Consider the following 18257-nt stretch of genomic DNA (forward strand, 5'->3'; position numbering starts at 1 on the left):
TTAGTATCGCTGCAACACATTCAGCACTGCCCGCTTCAATCCGGAAAATCTCAGAGAGATTCTGGAGGACATGGGCAGCTTTCTGCAAAGTAAGCGCACAGTTCCATGCATTATTCCAGTTGTTAGATTGCAGCGCTTGCACTTTTGGAAATGGTAGCACCTATATACTTGAGCTAGTTTGTCTTCCACAAGGTAGTGAGGTTTGAATTAGTTGCAGCACGGGGTTGAGCATCTAGGCTCTAGCCCTGGCTGATTAGTTTCGAAAGGAAGAGCGCACTGGATGCCTTGCTTGCGGCAGCAAAAGTCGCAAAGTCACCAAAGCGCCATGCGTGCATGCAGAGATCATGGTGCCACAACACATCCTAAAAGCAAATTAGTGAAACGGAACGAACATAACGCCGGATCACCAAGACGATCCCTGAACCCCACCCAGATTGCAGCCGTCAGCCGCGCTGAGAGACCAACCTAGCACATGGAATCCTCGCTCTGCACACCATCTCACGCGATGGCGACCAGAGCGCATGCCGCTCCGTCGACGGCTTCCCCGCGCCGTGCCAGCACGTCGCCGTCCCTGTCGCTGCTGCAGCCAGGACGCCTGAGGGCTCGCGCCGTGCGCGCGCATTCAAGGGCGCCGGAGCCGGAGCCAGAGCCCCAGGCAGCGCTGCCCAGGACGACCGCGCTGAGGGTGGGCGCCGGCGTGGCGCTCGCTCTGGCATTGGGCAGCGCGTCGTGGGCGGCGCCGCCCTGGCGCGGCGGCGGGGGCGCCGGGACCGCCCTCGTGCAGCCGGCCGCTTTGATGTGCACGCTCAATGCCGTCGCGGACGGGGCGGAGCGGGGCGGCGCCGGTATCCCGGCGGCGGTGCCCGGCGTGAGGACGAGCGTGGACGCGCTCTCGGACTCGCTGTTCCGGCGCGAGGACGCGCCCAGGGACCGCGCCACCCTCACGGACCTCGTCTTTGAGCAAGTCACCAAGGAGGTCTCTTTCATCTTTCCCAGTTACTCAATCTACTCGTAATCAAGATCGTGCCTCAAATGCGACTATTATACAACGCACATTACGTGAAAATGAGTTGGAGCTTCTGTTTATGCCATGGCGCAGCACATCGGCGACAGGGGAAAGCTGACGAGCCTGCTGCAGAAGGAGTGGGCGGCGTCCCGCGACTCGGAAAGGAAGCTCGACCTCGGCCTGCTGCTCACTGATGTGCTCGTCAACCAGGTCAGCTCTTCTCACCCTAGGTCTTCCGTTTTATTGTGCTTGTTATACGGTTATCTGCTCCATTTAGCTAGCAATATTAATCCCTCGAGTCAGCACTCTGTTTAATCATGTACAGAGAGAGTGGCAAAGGGCAAAAGAAGTTTGCCAGCAACTGACGGGGCGCTACCAACGTGACTCGAGGCCATACCTACATTTGGTAATGACTGTCTTCTTACTGCTCCTGCACATCGATCGTGCATGTGATCAATTTCTCAACTCAACTTTTCTTCTTCTGAGTGCTCATTTCTGAATAATATGTACTGTTTTGCCCAGGCTGTCATTAACATGATGATGGCAGTGGAGACCATGCTGTCTCCGGAAACGGCCACCGCTGATGAAATCGAGAAGATGTCCAAGAACGCCATGGACGCCTGGAAAGAATTCAAGAACAAGTACGAGTTAGCCAAGGGAGCAACGGAGTCCAGCGCCTGACCACCTGATACAGTGCTTGCCTGAAGCCAAAGCTTTCTGTTGAGTGTTGAGTGTTGAAGTTTCTGGTCTTCGTTGTGTCTTAACAGCGTAGTTGCGTGTGAAGTTGCTTCCATGCTTGTGACCGAAATGTACTCACCAAGCCCTATTTGTTTGTGTTTCCAAAAAAAAGTGTTATATGTTTCATATTGTAATTACTTACCGAAATTTATATTCGGCTAGTTGTGTTTAGAAAATCATGCCGGCAGTATATTCAGAACTGAAAAAGGAGACGATGGAATACTGAATTTGTATGCACCTTATTCACTAGTGATTTTTAACCAAGAAAATAAGAGTATTTTTCCAAAGGTCCCTTCAAAATATTCACAGAGATGCAATCTTCGGACCAAAATAAGTGAAGAAATGCTGCATTTTTCATATACCTTATTCAGTAGCCTCCCCCCGCATCTTCATAAAGGTACTTCTCGCAGCTGCTCCCTATGATGTCCGTGAGGACGCCATCCTGGTGACCCCTGTTTCGTTCATGGAAACGCTGAGGTGTATTGGATGTTTCGACGGATTGTGGTCAGCGTGTGCTTTGTCTGGTTTTCCATTTACATGTTGGTCTTGCCAAGTTCGGATTCAGGCAAGTGTCTCTCCTTGTAGTGAACGGGCTTCTAGCGTAATGTCTAGAGTTTCTAGTAGCATCCCTCTCGTACTCGGTTCGACTCCCATTGGAAGCGAATTTCAGACCGAAGGGTTTAAAAAAATCTACTCGTCTGTTTTCATACCAAAGCACAGGTTAAGACGGTTTTGATCTCACGTGGCGTCGCGGTGCCGCTGTGTATGGGTGGGGCATATTCTTCTTTCAAATGATGCCGGTCCCCCCACCCACCCGCAGGCCTAATTTTTTTTTTGTCTTTCCTTGTGTTAGATGCATGGAAACTTGTGATGTGTCCTTCGTGGCTAGGACGTCGTGTACATGGCCAACCATGGCTGTTCCACATCGTTGTACATGCCTGAGTGAGTACAACATCCCGATGGATCGAGTACGGTTGGACATGGCCGGCAATATACTTGTATGCGCTATCGTTGTTGTATGTGTTCTTTAATATTTTAATCACAACTTTTAAAATCAATATCAACAGCTACTAAAGCAGGGCGATAGCCTCTTTTCTAAAAATAATAATAGCAACGGAGCACATATTTTTAGCTTACATGCACAAACGTGGTAACTTCTTGTACGCTTGTATAATTTTTTTTGGCAAATTGTCCACTTGTATTAATTATAGTGCAGATCTCCACTCACACTCACCAAAATCAAGTATAACCATCAAATCTCCCCATTAGGCTTGACAATGAGCAGCTAACAATTTAGGTAGCTTGTGTTCATCTTCATCTAAATCCTTAAGTCCGATGGAAAACATTTTTAGGAGCATCTGTTGCGTTCATTACCAACGAATGGATCATCTCATCAACGTGCACTGAGAGCCAGCTGAGGACCATAGGCCTTAATGGCCCATTTGATCAATCGGTAATCTCGAGACAGGATGTCCTCCTCAACGAGTGCAAGAGTGCACGATTCAAGTACATGTAAGCCCTGTTCCAAAATGAGCATACTAGTCGTCTATCCTCGGAGGCTTGCGTTAGATCTCTTGTGTGTAGATGCTTTTGTATCAGCACGACAATGTCGGGGCATACATCTTGCTATTGAATTGATAACTTGACCGTAAGACAAGGAAGGCGAGGATGATACTGGCTTGGGAAGTTCTCTTGAAGGAGATGTTTTGCTAGTAACTGATGGGAATTGTATAGTTCACGCCGACACAGTAATAGTCCCTACTCGAGCTTGCAGATGTGGCTGATGTGAGAATAACCAAAGCCACAACAGGTGTCATTTCCTTCGTGGCTATTAGAGTGTGACCTGATAATAATAGATCAACAAAAGTTAGTGTCATTAGAAAAAATAAAAAATATAGTCAAATGGAAATTTTCCATAATCATTTCTCAATTACATTCAGAAAGATTGTAAATGAACATGTTAAACTCGAGGTTTGCACTGAACAGAGATAAACAGCCTATCATTTTTATTTGTTTACACCACCTTTTACATCAACTACATAACAAAAGTTCAAACCGGCGATTGTAGCGGTGTCACACCCTACGAACCGTCCATTAGCGGGACCCGGATCGTCTAACGTGAAAGAGGGAAGTCATAACTGACTTTTGGCCTAATATCCGCAGTTGGCTGCACGTGAAATCCATCCAACGAGCCTAGCGATTCCAATTCGAGTCTCCCAGATACGAGAGTAACAGCTGCGTGCAAAATACAAGTTGCGGCCCAAAATCAGAGTATAATAGGTAAAAACAAATTCTCGTTGCTCTCTTGCTCGCAGAAGATATCATAACAAGTGAACTCAGTTCAGATTTAAAGTAAAACATGCATGCGAAATCTGGATGATTTGGTACTGGGTTCAGGTTTAAACTGAAGCATACATCACGGCCAATGTCTTTTCTTAACTGAAGCATGCAACTACAGACAAACTAAAAGTCAAAACTAACTACTGAAGTTTGCCATGTGACAGAAAAAATTCTTCTGCATCAATGTCGACACTCCCAACCTGCAGGGTTAAAAACAATTGATATTTTAGAACAATGAAACATGATTTACTATAGTAGCTCAAAACTCTTGGTAATTAAAATATACCGTCAGCAAATCAGTGAAACTTGTAAGGAATCCATGACCTTCAGAATCATTCAGAATGCTCCCAAGACCACTCTCTGATTGACTTTGTGATGTCTCCATTCTGTTTTCCTCTTGCTGGGAAGTTTTTGGTCTATTTTCTTGTTGCTGGGTTTTTTTCCTCCTATCATTATGTTGCCGCTGGGAAGTTTTCCTCCTATTTTCTTGTTGCTGCAAACCAAATAGAGCATAAGAATTCTAGCAAATTATTATTCTATATATGTGGAAAACCAATAAAATGTAAGTAATTACTTTGTTGCACCTTTGGTAACTCTTGTGATCCAGTAGCTCGTCCTGTCTTCCTTTTCTTGTGAAACTTGTCAACCCAACTTAGCTTTCTCTTTGCAGTTTTCTTCTTTGGAGATTTTTTCTTTAGGCGTGCAGCTGATAAAAGTTCATTTGATTCAGGCATCACTTGCGTATCACATCCTTCATTGTCTTTACTTTCACTTCCGTTTTTCATTCTAGCCTCAACCTCCTTACCAACAGTATCAAGTGCATTCTCAAGTAAAATACAGCATTCTTGGGAACCAGCTACCTTAGTGGTCAAGTTTGAAAATTTCTGTTGAAGAAATTTGTAGCGCCAAACAGCATCCAACTTTGGATTCTCAATAACATTCCTTCCGCTTCTGTCCTGAATAGTTCTGGACCGTGCTTCCCGAGTCCATCGCTTCAAAATATAATGTGTTGGTATTAACTTGATACTCATCAAATCAAGAACCCGCAGGGCATGTGCACATAATATCCCTGCTCTCTCAAATTGTCCACAACTGCATGATGCCCTTTGTTCAAATGGATTGCCAATAACTTTGCATTCTTCTTCGTATGTTGGGTCTACAAAAGGACTACTAATTGTTACAGCAAACTCGTAGTCTGCATTCAGTTGTTTAGTGCAGGCTGCCATAGATCTCTCATATTCTGTTTGGAAACATTCAAATATACCAGGAGTGTAAATTTGACTTGCCTGGACCGCATGGGTGTTCTCATTTTGATCCGAGGTACTAGTTCCTTTGACTCAAACTCTGAATCCAACTCAATGTCTCGTTTCCCTTGCACAGCTCTTTCAAAATGCTTGAAAAAACGAATCACATCAAGATTTGCTTTCAAATGATGCTTGAGGTCATTGTTCAAGCTTTCACTTAGTTGTGTACTTCTCATTCCCAAGGTAAAAGCATCTCTCATATAACATTCAGCCCACTTCTCTTTCACCTTATAGATGCTATCAAACCAAGTATGCTTCTCTACTTTAGTTCTCATGATGTCAAAAGCTTCCTCAAATTTTGCCTTGTCCTCATACTCGAACATGCAAGCACTGAAATCTGCAAGAATATTTGACCCATCATCCTCTTCCTCTTCCTCTTCCTCTTCCTTCTCCCTGTGACGAGATAGATGTTTCACAGCATTTTGCATTATGTGAAAAGTGCATAACCCATGTTGTGTTGTTGAAAATACATGCTCCACTGCCTTTCCCATTGCAGCATCTTGATCTGTATAGATGGTTCTAGGGTGCCTCTGATTATGAATTGACACAAACGTTTCAAAAAGCCATTTGAAAGAATCAAATGTTTCATCATACAAAAGGCAAGCACCAAAAATAATTGTTTCTCTGAAATGGTTGAACCCAACAAATACACCAAACGGCCTATGTTCTTTATTTGTTCCAAAAGTAGTGTCAAAAGTTACAACATCACCGAAATTAGCATAATCAATTATCATCTTAGCATCAGCCCAAAATATATCTGTGATCTGCTCTTCACAGTCCAATTGTATGGCATATTGGAATGATGTGTTCTCAGCAATTCTATCTTGAAAATACTTCAACATACTCCCTGCTTCACCATATGCTAGCTCCCTTTGGCGCTTGGTACGCAAGTAATTTTTGTGATCCTGGCGAGTATAGGTAATAAAGGATGATCCACTAACTCGCCGGCTAGCTGCCTCATGTGCAACTTTGGGCTGAATGCCTGAATCATCAGCAATGTCAATCTCGATAACTTGAATTTCAGATATTTTTCGCTGTGATGGCATGAGGTGGCATGTTTCTTGCAGCTGCAACATGTGGTTGTGTACAAGATCAAGATCATAAACTTCATAATTTCCAAGTTCTCGGTCTATTATAAGACTCATACGAACTTGGCAATTGGTCCTAATGTCTGCTCAAGGTTGCTTAATGTGCTTATCTCTTTTGTCTTTTGCCCGAAGACCCTCTTTACGACACACAAATCTGCTTGAAGTAATTGTTCCATCAAACTTGCTTACATTTGAGTATCTCTTCCTGACACCAAACCCAATCCTAACCCCGTAATGCTGCCAAAAATACCAAGCCTCATCCAAAGTGTTGAATTTCATGCCAATTTGTGGTACCCAACTTGGTATGTCATTTGTTCTGTACAATAGTAAAATAAAAAATAGTAAATCAATAACCAATATTTAGCTGAGTGCGAACTTTTTGCCTGAAAATTAGTAAATGCTCGTCACTTACCTGTTCAAACCGGCCATGGCCTGCTTTTCCTCGTTGATCTCGCTATCCATAATGGTTTTAACAATTCGATGTACTGGTCCGACGAAGAAAACAAGCAAGAGTAGGAAACAAGGTGAGAGGAAGAAGGAAGTCCAAGGAAGAAGATGAGAAAAAGAAAAGCCAACGATCTCATCGTCGTTTACCTTATTGGAGATCGAGAGCAGTTGACAGCAACTACAGGTCTACAACGACGGCAGTAACAACGGAGCGCAGTGCGGCGGCGGCGACGACGTGCGGTGCTCTGAGCCGTCGGCTTCTTCCGCCGTCCAAGTTTAGATGATCAACCACGTTTTTGTTTTGGCGCCAGAAAAACAAGAAGGCAAAGAGCCATTTAAGGATTTCGCGCGCTGTGGAGCTCTTTGTTTGCGCGCCATCGACCGAGAACAATCAAGGACTCGCCAGACTCGTTGGATGTATTTCACGTGCAGCCAACGGCAGATATTAGGCCAAACGTCTGACTTTCTTTTTTCACGTTAGACGATCCGGGTCCCCATGAGCGCTATGAAATCAACGCACGCCCCAGTCGGTATTTCAGTTGTGTATCGTACTTGTTGCTACTGGGCCCACTCGAGTTTGTCGCTGTCCTTCACGGAGCAGATATTTTGGCTGGTTTCCATCGTACTGTCATCTCTCTCCCAGTCTCCCTCCGCCTGTCCGCCATCGCGTTGTTCCCTCCCTCCTATCGCCGGAGGTGCCTAGCATCGTCGCCACCTATGCCACTGCCGCAGGGGGCTTCATCGACGCGCCGCCATGCTGTTCTTCCCCGGATCCATTTCCGCCCCAATTTCTTTCCCGCAGTGCGCTGTTGTGCCGTTCTTCCCAATAGTCGCGAGCCACTGGACCGAGCCGCCACGCAGTTCTTCCCCGGATCCATTGCTGCCCCAATTACTTTCCCGTAGTGCGTCGTTGTGCCGTTCTTCCCAAGATCGCGAGCCGCGCCGCCGGAGTGCGCCGCCGCCGCGTTGTTCTCCAAATCCGGCGGGATCCGTGGCTGACATCTCCGCTGGAGTGCGCAATGCGAGTAGATGGGCAGGCCTCGGCACACACTATGGCGAGCGATGTCAGGCAGTGGCGATGCGGTTTAAGTTCCGGCGCGTGTCATGCTGCGGAGAGAAGAAGAGAACTGAGAAAGAGAATAAGTTAGACGTGAGATTATGACATGTGGGGTCACCTGATTGATTTCGTTTTCAACTTTGTACTTACACGTTCGGTGGTTTCTACAAATAATTTGAAAGTCCAAATGAAGTCCGAATCCAATGAAATTTTGAGGGTTGGTTTCTGATGGTGTTATCCACCTCCAGTAAAATTCTCAATTATTTTGGAGCAAGTTTGAAATTCAGGGATTTATGTGACCTCGAAAATCCTTTAATTCAAAAAGGGTATTAAAGTAATCCAGCTTAACTTGAAATTTTGTAGAGGCTCGAACTATATATATGTGAGCTTGTCCAAAAAGTTTTAAGTCGACGGGACAAGGTTGAAGATATTATTTTCTTCATTGGTTTGTGGTATATGAAATTAAGTGGTATCTCGCTAGTATATTTCATTAGTACATGGTATATGAATGGTATATTTATTTGGTATGTGGTATATGAATGGTATATTTCATTGGTATGCGGTATATGATATTACGGTGTTATATGATATAAAAATGGTATACTACATTCGTATGGTACATGATATTACGTCGGTATCTCACTGGTATATTTTATTGGTACATGGTATATGAATGATATATTTCATTGGTACGTGGTATATGATATTACGGTGTTATATGATATACAAATGGTATATGATATTACGACGGTATCTCACTGGTATATTTTATTGGTACATGATGTATGAATGGTATATTTATTTGGTTTGTGGTATATGAATGGTATATTTCATTGGTATGTTGTGTATGATATACAAATGGTATTTCGACAAATTTGAGAACCTCAGTGTAATGACCCGAAAATTGATATACAAATGGTATGTTGGGCAACACAAGGCGGCGCGTGGCTAGCACGGCATGCCACCGGTAGGTGACGACGCGTGGCTAGCGCGGCATAATGACATTTCATCAATTTCCTCAAAATCCTGCGCCACAAATTGTTGACCTGAAACTTTGTGTACAAGCGAATTAAGTATATATATAGAGTTTGATCCCCCTCAAAATTTCAAATCAAGCAGAATTACTTAAATACTTAATTAAACCATTTTCGAAATCACATAAATTCCAGATTTTCTAACTTGCTTCAAAATAATTGAAACTTTTACTGGAACTGGATAACACCATCCTAAACCAACTCTCAAAATTTCATTGGATTCGGACTTCATTTGAACTTTCAAATAATTTATAGAAACCACCAACGCCTAGGTACAAAGTTGAAAATGAAATCCATCAAGGAGGGCCGCCAGGTCCAGCTGTGTCTCCCCGGCTCCCCGCTCCCAACATGTTAATTTGTTCGGGCGCAGATAACTGAAGATGGGACCCACTGAGGAGGAAAGAGACGGGAGTAGTTTTGGTTCTCGGCAGCCCCACGCACGGCCCACAAAACGCCGAGCTGCGGAAAAGAAGAAATACAGGTAGTATACTGGATACGGTCTGACGCAACTATCTGGCAGCACCAATCGAGAGGAAGGAGGATGCGCCGGTACATTCCGGCACCACTATAAAACACTTTTGCAACAAAAGTTGTAGTTTTTGTTATGTAGTGACACAAGTTACGTTCCATAACTATTTACGATGTAATCAGAAACACCGAAAAACAAACTCACATAAAGTTATACAGTATGTCCCGAAGGGGGCCAGAGCCCCCCTCCACTGACAGCGTAGGGCGCTCGCCCCCCCCCCCCCCCCCCCCCCAATCAGCATCTAGAATGTTGTTAATGTTTTGACTAGTGGTGCCACTTTGGATGGGTCATGCTACCGTTGGGGAGGGAAAGGATACGCAGGAATACTGGGTGGGCCGGCCGAATACAAACGCGCGGGGTCCGAACAAGCTGGATCTCGATGAGACTTCTGCGTGCAGGATAAATGGAGGTCAGTCGATCGGGACCTGAAAAGCATTTTCGTTCTACGCCCTCTTTTAGGATTTTCTTTCCACAACTGTCATGAAAACAGATCTACTATACGAATAAAGCCCAGAAATTACATCCAACAAAAAAAAAGTTTGATCAAAGACAAACAACATGATCCGAAGAGCACAGTTGAAACTAGGATATGTGCTGCAAAATTAAGAGCAACAACAAGAAAATCATCTTCAAGTACCCGCAGCTCTCTCTGCTCAGAAGTGTGAGAAAGAATTTTCTATGGAAATAACTTTGGACCAAAAGCTTGCTAAGACTCTCACAGGAAACTTACATCCAAGTTAAACGATGCACGCACAGAGTGGAAGATTAAGGTGAGTGGATGACGTGGACTCACGGGAGGGCAGGAAAATAGGACACTGGGGATCCCCTACTTAGATACATAAGAAAATTTGTCCCGGTAATATATTTAGAACTGGAAAAGGAGACAGTGGAACACTGAATTTGCATTCTGTGATTACTAAAACCAAGCAAATACTAATATATACTCTCTCAGTTCCTACAATATGTATTTACGGAAACGCAATCTTCGGACAAAAATAAACGAATGAAATGCTGCATTTTTCATACACCTTATTCAGTTGGCTCCCCCCACATCTTCATAAGGTACTTCTCGCAGCTGCTCCCCGTGATGTCTCGTGAGGACGCCATCCTGGCGATCCCCTGCTTCCTCCCGCCGTTGCCGCGCTTCAGGTTGTGCCGGTACTCGACGGCGATGTGCTCCAACACCTCGGCCTCGAACATGTTGATCCTCACCCTGGGGCTCATCTGGTCCCGGACGTAGGCGAACGCGAGCTGGTCCCGCGGGTTGAACGCCTCTAGCTCGTTGAACAGCAGGCAGGAGAAGTGGTCGCTGGCCGAGCCGTGCCTCCTGATGATGATCGCCGTGTCCGGCACATCTGTGACACCGCCAAGGCAAACGACAAACGAATCAGAATCGAACGAGAAACGCATGCAGAGGAAGCAATTCTGTCTCTTTCTCGATCGATTCTCAAGTGCATGCCTGAAGGATAGGGGAGCTTGCTGGGGGACCATGGCGAGAGGCCGTTGCGGCAGTAGGTCTCCATCTGCGCCCGGATGGCGTCGGCGTCGCCCCATTTATGCCACCGCGCCGTGGCGATGGCCTCCTCCATGGTGTGGAGGTTGAACGGGTGCTTGGAGACGGCCATGTCGGCGCCCTGCTTGCCCAGGAGGAGCAGCGAGTGCACCAGCAGCAGCGGGTCCACCGTCAGCTGCATCTTCCCGTCCACCCACACGCTGAACCTGGCGTTGGGGAACAGCCTGTGCAGCAGGTGCTTCACCACGACGCCGTTCATGGCGGGGCTCTCGTAGGGGAGCTTTTCCTGCTGCAGCTTCACCACGCGCCACGCGCCGACGACCGTGCTGGACGGTGCGAGAGGGTCGTCTGGTTTCAGGATGCCGTGGCTAGTGAGGACCCCGTGGGTACGGTCGTCGACGAACATGAAGAAGCAAGCCGTCTTGAGCGTCGCGGAGCCGAGCCCCTTGGGCTGCCGGACCTTGTCGTGGTCGTTCAGGATCGCCGAGGCCACCACCACGCCTCTGCAGCTCTCCATGGCCAGTCTGTCTGAAACAAATCATCAACGTTGAAGTAGCACACTTTGGGAGTATTGCTTATTTGCTTTCTGAAATTGAAAATCAGAAGGAAATTGAGATGTAAATCAGAATTGTTTTGACTCTTAGATCGTTGCAAGACATCTTTTTTATTCGGAACCGTCGCAACACATTTTTCAATGGCATGGAGGTGCTTTCATTCACGCACGTAACAGACCAAATTTCGCTCTTTTAGCGGAAACTCCAACTTTTTAAGGGATCTGGAATCAAAAAAGAAAGAAAAGAGAACCAGGAAAAGAGATCATAATTATCCTTTAAAACAAGGAAAATCAAGAAAATTCACATGTAGTACTAAGGAATATGCATATCAAGAAAATCAAAATTGGTGGATTTTCTGGTGTGAGGATTTCTATTTTTCTACATTTTTCCTTAACTGCTCCAGATATTTCTGGTTACTTTGCATGGTGAATGGCTACCACGTGTGCGAAATCATTGGCAGTGACATGTTATTTAAAGAACTTTGCAATCTTTTGAGGGACGAAACCTGTATCATTTACTAAACACATTTGAGGCTCAAACTTGTCTGATTACAAAAGACCACATGATGCGTTAATGCAGTTGACTTGTAGGGCAAAAAGAAAAAAAAACATGAAAACAAAACGAATGGTGTATGCTATGCGCCTCGAGGGATTATCATGAATCATGGAGAGAAATATTGCGCTACAAGGACATTCCGAATAATTATTACTCCGTAATATATACCCCTCCGTCCCATATTAAATGTCAAAATATTACATGTATCTAGATGTTTTTTAGTTATAGATACATCTATGTTTAAGAAAATTTGAGACATGTAATATGGGACGGAGGGAGTGTGCAAATGTTAATGAGGTGGAAGAGCTCACCTGCTTGTGTCACGGGGAACTCCTTGAAGAACCCACAGGGGATTTCCACCGCACCGTCCGTGCGACCGAAGAACGATCTCCGTTCCTCGGTGGACAGATTTCCGGCAAACGAGCCCTTCCTGCCGTTCTGGTACCGCAACGCGGGGGACGCCGAGAGGTTGCCGCGGCAGAGGCCATTGATCCCTTCCAAAACAGTCCTGTAGTCTGCTCCAAGAAGCAAAGATTCGCGGATCACTTTTCCAGATCAACATGATCGATCCGTCAGAAACGGAATGAAACAGTACCACCGTCTTTCTTGCTCGCATACGTACGTCAATAGATTAGAAATGTAGTAAAAGGAAAGGAACAACAAGTCCAAAATGGAAGATGGAGAAAAGGTGAAGGAGCCACCAAGAGACGAGGAGGGGGACCTGAGAAGACGGCGGGGTCGGAGCAGAGCGCGCGCGGGGCGGGGAGCGCGTGCTTGTGCTCGCCGTAGTCGCGCGGGTAGTGGAAGAGCTTCGTCTTCGTCGTCGTCGAGGAGGAGGCGGAGGAGGAAGAAGGGATGAGGAGGTGGAGGAGAGGGCAGCGGGAGGGGTCGGAGAAGGAGACGTAGAGCGCGAGCGGGAGCGTGGTGAGGAGGTAGAGCAGGGAGAGGCAGAGCAGCTTGGACTGCAGCAACGGGGGACTCCGCACCCGCATCCGCAACCACCCCATCGCGTCTCAGATCACATCACTTGCTATGCCTTGCCTTGGCAACGGGCGCGCGGGTAGAGTGGCGGGTCGCACGCTGCAACCGCTACGAGTGCACCGGGAGCGTGGCGTGTGGTTGTTTTGACCTTTTGAGTCATGATCGGATCGTGTGCGTGTATAACGGAGGGGGAAAAAGAACGAGGTTCCGTCAGTCCTCCCCGCGATCCTTGCGTTGCGGAGGGGTTCAAATTAGGGGTACAACAAGCTACAAGCCGCGCGGGCCTGCCCTCTCCGCGGGCACAAGCGGCTATGCCCGCATGCAACGGCCAGCGACGAGCCGCATAATCCTGCAAGAATTGCGGTGAGTCGGTGACGGTGGTCCTAGAGGCTAGAGCAAGAGGCCAGTCGTTGAAGTGGCTGTTCCTCCACGGCCTCCCCTGCTTTGACCACGAGCTATTGCACTGCCGCCGGGCGCCAGCGTCCAGTGATGGATTTCACATTTATTTCAGCGATTAGCTGAATCACGAGAGGAATTATTTGTCGGGTCTTAATGTTCTGATACGAAGAACTTTTCAGAGTGGATTCGCGTTGCCGATGGGGCGGTTTTGCCATGTTTTCGTCACTTCATGCAAGCTAACAGCTCTGCCTATATTTGATGAACCTTCCACTTGCTGAGTCCGAACCCTGAATCAAGTGAATAAACAATCATTGAGACTAGAGACATAAGGACTACAGTGCTGTAGTTCGGAGCGTGCAGAAGGCAGAGAGGGTCAACTGTGATAAGGTTACCAGATCTGCTCTTCCATTCTGCCTCGGCTACACCCCCTCTCTTTTCTTCGGAAATGGCCTCGACTGTAGTATCCAATCATAAATCATTCAACCATAGTTTAGTTAAACGATTGGGAGGAATTCAACGTCGCCAAACATAGTACGATCGATACGAAATCAGTGATTCGGCCACCTCTGTTCGATTCTTCCCGTGTGTTCAGTTGCAACGAATAGCAGCAGTGGCAGTGTGATGGTCGAGGGACGTCATAGGATACGTATCATCAGAAAAAGCTTCCCAAATCTTATTTGAAAACTAAACAAAACATGCAGATCAATTTACCGCGAGCCTGGTGACCAAGTTGCAAACATTTCCCCCCAAAAGATGCACTTTATTTACTCGCAGTTTTTAAGCTAAACATTATTCGTCGCCTCAGGAGCTTAAAGATCATGCCACTCTAATTTGTGCAGCAGCTAGCTAGCTCACACATTACATGTCAGAAGATGCGTCGTTGCCGTCGAAGAGCATCCATATCTCGTTGACCCTGCCGCTGAACTCGAAGGGCGAGTTGTACTGCGCCACGGTGTACGCGGTCGCCGCGTCGGCCCTGCGGCCGTCGGACACGGGGGCGGCCCACCTGGTCCCCTGCAGGCTGGCGTCGAGCATCGCGGCCTGCTCGCCGACGTCGGAGTCGGCCACGAAGCCGCCGAACCGGCGCACGGCGGCGTACCTGGCGCCGGCCCACCTCTGCACGCTCAGGCCCTCGGCCGGCGGCGGGTCCGCCTGGTTCTTCTCCGGCACGTAGAAGCTGACGACGAAGGAGGAGGCGCAGAAGGGCCCGTCGCTGGGTGACACCCGCGTCAGCACCGGCGCCGTCATCTCGATCGTCGCGTTGTACGCGTTCTTCCCCTGGATGTACTTGAAAAGCCTGGCCCAGAGAAAAAGACAACAGGTGTTCAGCTCAGGCCCATGGTGAATTAAGCCCAGCCCAAGAAGTTCCAGGTTGTGACATGGCAACAATGGTGGGAGGGAGAGGCGGCGTGCTGCTTACTGGAGGAAGCCGGAGCGGGTGGCGGCGACCAAGGAGATGTCCTCGATGGGCGCGGTGGAGGCCCACATGGCGTCCTTGTACCGCCGGATCTCGAACCCGTTGGCGGCGTCGACCACGTCGTACGCCGGGCACTCGCTGCGCTCGCACGACGGCGGCACGGCCGCGCCGGCGGCAAGCAGGGCGGCCGCGGCGATCAGGAGGAACATGCCGCTCCGCCTCGCCATAGTTTGTTTATCTCCCTCGCTTGCAGAGCTGAAGGCTGTGGAGCGGAGCGGGTTGTGATTGAATTTGTGGGGTTCTGGGTATCGATTGGTTGGTGGGATAAATACACGCTTCGGCACAGGACGGTCGCGGCGGCGGTGCTTCCACGTCGATGGGGTTCAAGCACTTGGCCTTCATCGTTCGAGTTTGGGGATTGAGACTGCGAAGCGTGGAGGGGAAACACAACCGTAGAGAGCAGAAACATCTCGCCACCGTTTGGCTGTTTCTGAGATTTCCTCCGTGAAGCCGTGATGGTCGGGTTTCTGCGTACGGCGTACACATCCGCACCGTATTCACTGAATTCTGTAGATCATCATGCATGACGGGACGAATTCGTTCTTCTTTGCTACTCTACCTTTGGATTTCTCTGAAATTTGAGGATGCTAGAGACATTCGAGCGAATTGCTTTAGAATCGGACGTACTAGCGTAGATTCAACTGGACAAGTTGTGCAGTGAACAAAAGAAACTGGTGCACGTAGCCTTCACTGGAATTCTGTGTAGCCATCAGATGATTAAAGCTTCTGAAAACGAATTGACGAATTCTGCATCGTCAGTCGTCACACCGTTGAAGAATCAGTTTACCTCGGCTGAAGAATCAATTTTACAACGGACCAGGAGTTTTCTTTTTTTCTTTTTCCTTTTTCTTTCCTTAACAGCGCAGCGCGGCCAGGAACATTCTCGACTTCTCGACTTCACCAACGAATGTGCCTGACTGCCTGTGTGGGGCATCCAAACAAACCCCCTCGGTAAGTAACATCGGTGTCGCTGGGAGTATAATATCAATGTTTACACGCTTGCCGGTCAAAGCGAAGTTGCTTGCTCAACTCGGCTTGAAATGTAAAAAAACCCATTACTTTTGGTGCTCAACATCAGGTCTGTTCTTGCTAAGCAAAAAGATCTTCACACCTACTAATCTGACAGCAATCGTGGCGAAAGATCTCGGGCGGTTATCGTGCAGAAAGGATTAATTTTGGCTGTAGGTCTTATCAAAATTGTACTCACTTCGATTCTAAATTTTTATCATGGTTTTAGTTCAAATTTATACTAAAATCACATAAAAAATTTAGAATCAGATGGAGTACGTAAAGCCTCGTTTAGTCATCCTAAGACCCTTTTCGTTTGAGGCGAGCTAGCACACTGCATTAACTTTTTTTTTGAGAATAGCACACTGCATTAACTGGTCGACAACTATACTTATCTGACTACTGTATGTGACTTCACTCACAGACCTGTATTAACTGGGCTGATAGCTGTACTTATCTACCCATACGTGACATCACTTAAAAATACAGAGAAGCGAGCAACTGTCCCTGTGGGCTGTGGGCCTGTGTCTGGAAAGGGGAAAGGCGGAGAGGAACTTTTGAAGCCCAGAATAAAATCTGAAACACGTAGTCACGTACCCCTCGTGACACCAAAAGATTCACACGATCGCTTCACGCTTCTTTGGTACACAGCACATAAAAATAAGCAGCTGACGATTTATATGATACAGCCCTCGGCAACCCAGCGGAGCCGAGTAGTATTACAGACTTAATAATTGTTTATTACGAACAGTTTTACCGGAATAGTAGTAGCAATTGAGAAAGCATAAACATGGAGCACTCTTTCAACCTTCGCAGACGTGGGCCTCCTTACTTGGCGACGGCGGTCTCGCTGCCGTTGGCGGCGGCGGGGGCCTTGGCCTTGCCGTCGGCGGCGGCGCCCTCCTTGGCGAAGGCGGAGACGGGGTAGGTCCTGCCGAGGCCGGAGGGCGTCTTGAAGGTGATCTTGGAGCGGTCGTCCTTGTCGATGTACATGTCGCAGAGCGAGACCCAGATGAGGAGCTCCTTGGTCTTGACCCCGGTCATGCGCTTCATCTTGCGGTCCTCGACGTAGGCGGTGACCTCGGCGGCGTACGAGACCTGGCGGCCGATCTGCTTGAAGGTGTGCGTGAGCGCCTTCTTCTGGCGGAGCCACACGAAGCCCGTGGCGCGGTTGTAGCCGACCTCCTCCATCTCCGCCAGCGGCAGCAGGCCCAGCGGCATGTTGGTCTCCGCCAGCAGCTCCACCGACTTCTCCTGGCACAGCGCCGCGCCGCGGTACACCTCGGCGCCCTCCCTGTTCGCCTCGATCGCCTGAGACCCCATCTCGGTTTGGTTGGCTGGCTGGATCCCCTCGAAAGTAAGCTCAGATTTAACTCGAGCTCGACTTCGGTTGCCGGGGCTTTTTTTGGGTCTAGCGAGATTTGACGGCTTGTGGTGGTTTGTGGGATTGGGGAAGCTGGGGGAGAGGCGGATTTTATAGGAGGAAGTTGGATTGGTGCTTCCCGTTCCGGGATGAATAGAAGAAGGCGGAGTCGGGGAGGAAGACGGTTGGGAGGGGGATTTAAGGCGAGGGTTTATTAATGGCGCGGGGTGTTGGGCATGTGGGGGTTGGGTTGGGTCTCTCTCAGGCCGGGTCGGTCTCCAACTCTCCGACGCGTGCGGCGGAGGTGGATGGATGCAGGTGCGGGAGAGGGTTTGATTACCGGAGACTTTGGAGTCCAGGGTTAGTTTGTCCGCCGCGTACGGTCGAATCGGCTTGTTAACCGTGCAAGCCTATTTAAACGAGTGACCGGGAAGGGCAACTGTACGAGATTACGAGTTAGTTGGGTGTCGCAAGCACGCCGCTGTTCTTTCTTAATGAACGCCACGATCAGGGCTTGTCCCCTCAAATGAATTTGCCTCTTTTATTTAGTTTAAAATAAAAAAGAATTTGCCTTTCTTAGGAGCTGCTAATTTGGGGTGTGGCATTCTCCTGCTATGGATAGACTGTGATCGCTGGAGCTCTGAACAAAAAAAATACTCCGAGGACAAACTTGCGAATTAAACAACAAACTCTCACAATTCGAACATGAACTTTACACAAAATTTGGATTCTCGGATCGGATACACGATGAGCTTTCGGATTTAAACACAATCTTTTCACAATGTTACTCCCACCAATAAAAGGCCAGAAGCCAGCTTGAGTTTGCCATCTGAACAAGAATGTCGCGAAGTTGTTTAGGTTATG

The 18257-nt window shown here is 47.9% G+C and overlaps 5 protein-coding genes across 5 annotated transcripts; 1 reads left to right on the forward strand and 4 right to left on the reverse strand.

Moving 5' to 3' along the window:
- Positions 1–263: 263 nt before the first annotated feature.
- On the forward strand, positions 264–2013 carry LOC100822525. Its single transcript, XM_003565437.4, has 4 exons — positions 264–976; positions 1100–1216; positions 1332–1412; positions 1529–2013. Exons 1-4 carry the CDS (start codon positions 473–475, stop codon positions 1685–1687), a joined length of 861 nt encoding a protein of 286 aa, XP_003565485.2. The 5' UTR covers positions 264–472; the 3' UTR covers positions 1688–2013.
- Positions 2014–4224: 2211 nt separating this feature from the next.
- Positions 4225–6905, reverse strand: LOC100822837 (protein FAR1-RELATED SEQUENCE 5-like). The gene is made up of 6 exons (XM_010234711.1): positions 6889–6905; positions 6666–6792; positions 5409–6455; positions 4669–4968; positions 4371–4577; positions 4225–4284 (listed from the first exon to the last, which is right to left on the reverse strand). The coding sequence occupies exons 1-6, from the start codon at positions 6903–6905 to the stop codon at positions 4225–4227; spliced, it is 1758 nt and encodes a 585-aa protein (XP_010233013.1).
- Positions 6906–10378: 3473 nt separating this feature from the next.
- Positions 10379–13288, reverse strand: LOC100843247. Its single transcript, XM_010232305.2, has 4 exons — positions 12887–13288; positions 12477–12680; positions 11003–11584; positions 10379–10898 (listed from the first exon to the last, which is right to left on the reverse strand). Exons 1-4 carry the CDS (start codon positions 13170–13172, stop codon positions 10573–10575), a joined length of 1398 nt encoding a protein of 465 aa, XP_010230607.1. The 5' UTR covers positions 13173–13288; the 3' UTR covers positions 10379–10572.
- Positions 13289–14284: 996 nt separating this feature from the next.
- On the reverse strand, positions 14285–15301 carry LOC100845676 (heme-binding protein 2). The gene is made up of 2 exons (XM_003565360.4): positions 14966–15301; positions 14285–14842 (listed from the first exon to the last, which is right to left on the reverse strand). Exons 1-2 carry the CDS (start codon positions 15187–15189, stop codon positions 14404–14406), a joined length of 663 nt encoding a protein of 220 aa, XP_003565408.1. The 5' UTR covers positions 15190–15301; the 3' UTR covers positions 14285–14403.
- Positions 15302–16607: 1306 nt separating this feature from the next.
- On the reverse strand, positions 16608–17576 carry LOC100822009. Its single transcript, XM_003565367.4, has one exon. It carries the CDS (start codon positions 17351–17353, stop codon positions 16859–16861), a length of 495 nt encoding a protein of 164 aa, XP_003565415.1. The 5' UTR covers positions 17354–17576; the 3' UTR covers positions 16608–16858.
- Between the last annotated feature and the right edge of the window lie 681 nt (positions 17577–18257).

The sequence above is a fragment of the Brachypodium distachyon genome, chromosome 2, assembly GCF_000005505.3.
Source record: "Brachypodium distachyon strain Bd21 chromosome 2, Brachypodium_distachyon_v3.0, whole genome shotgun sequence".
Lineage (NCBI taxonomy): Eukaryota > Viridiplantae > Streptophyta > Magnoliopsida > Poales > Poaceae > Brachypodium > Brachypodium distachyon.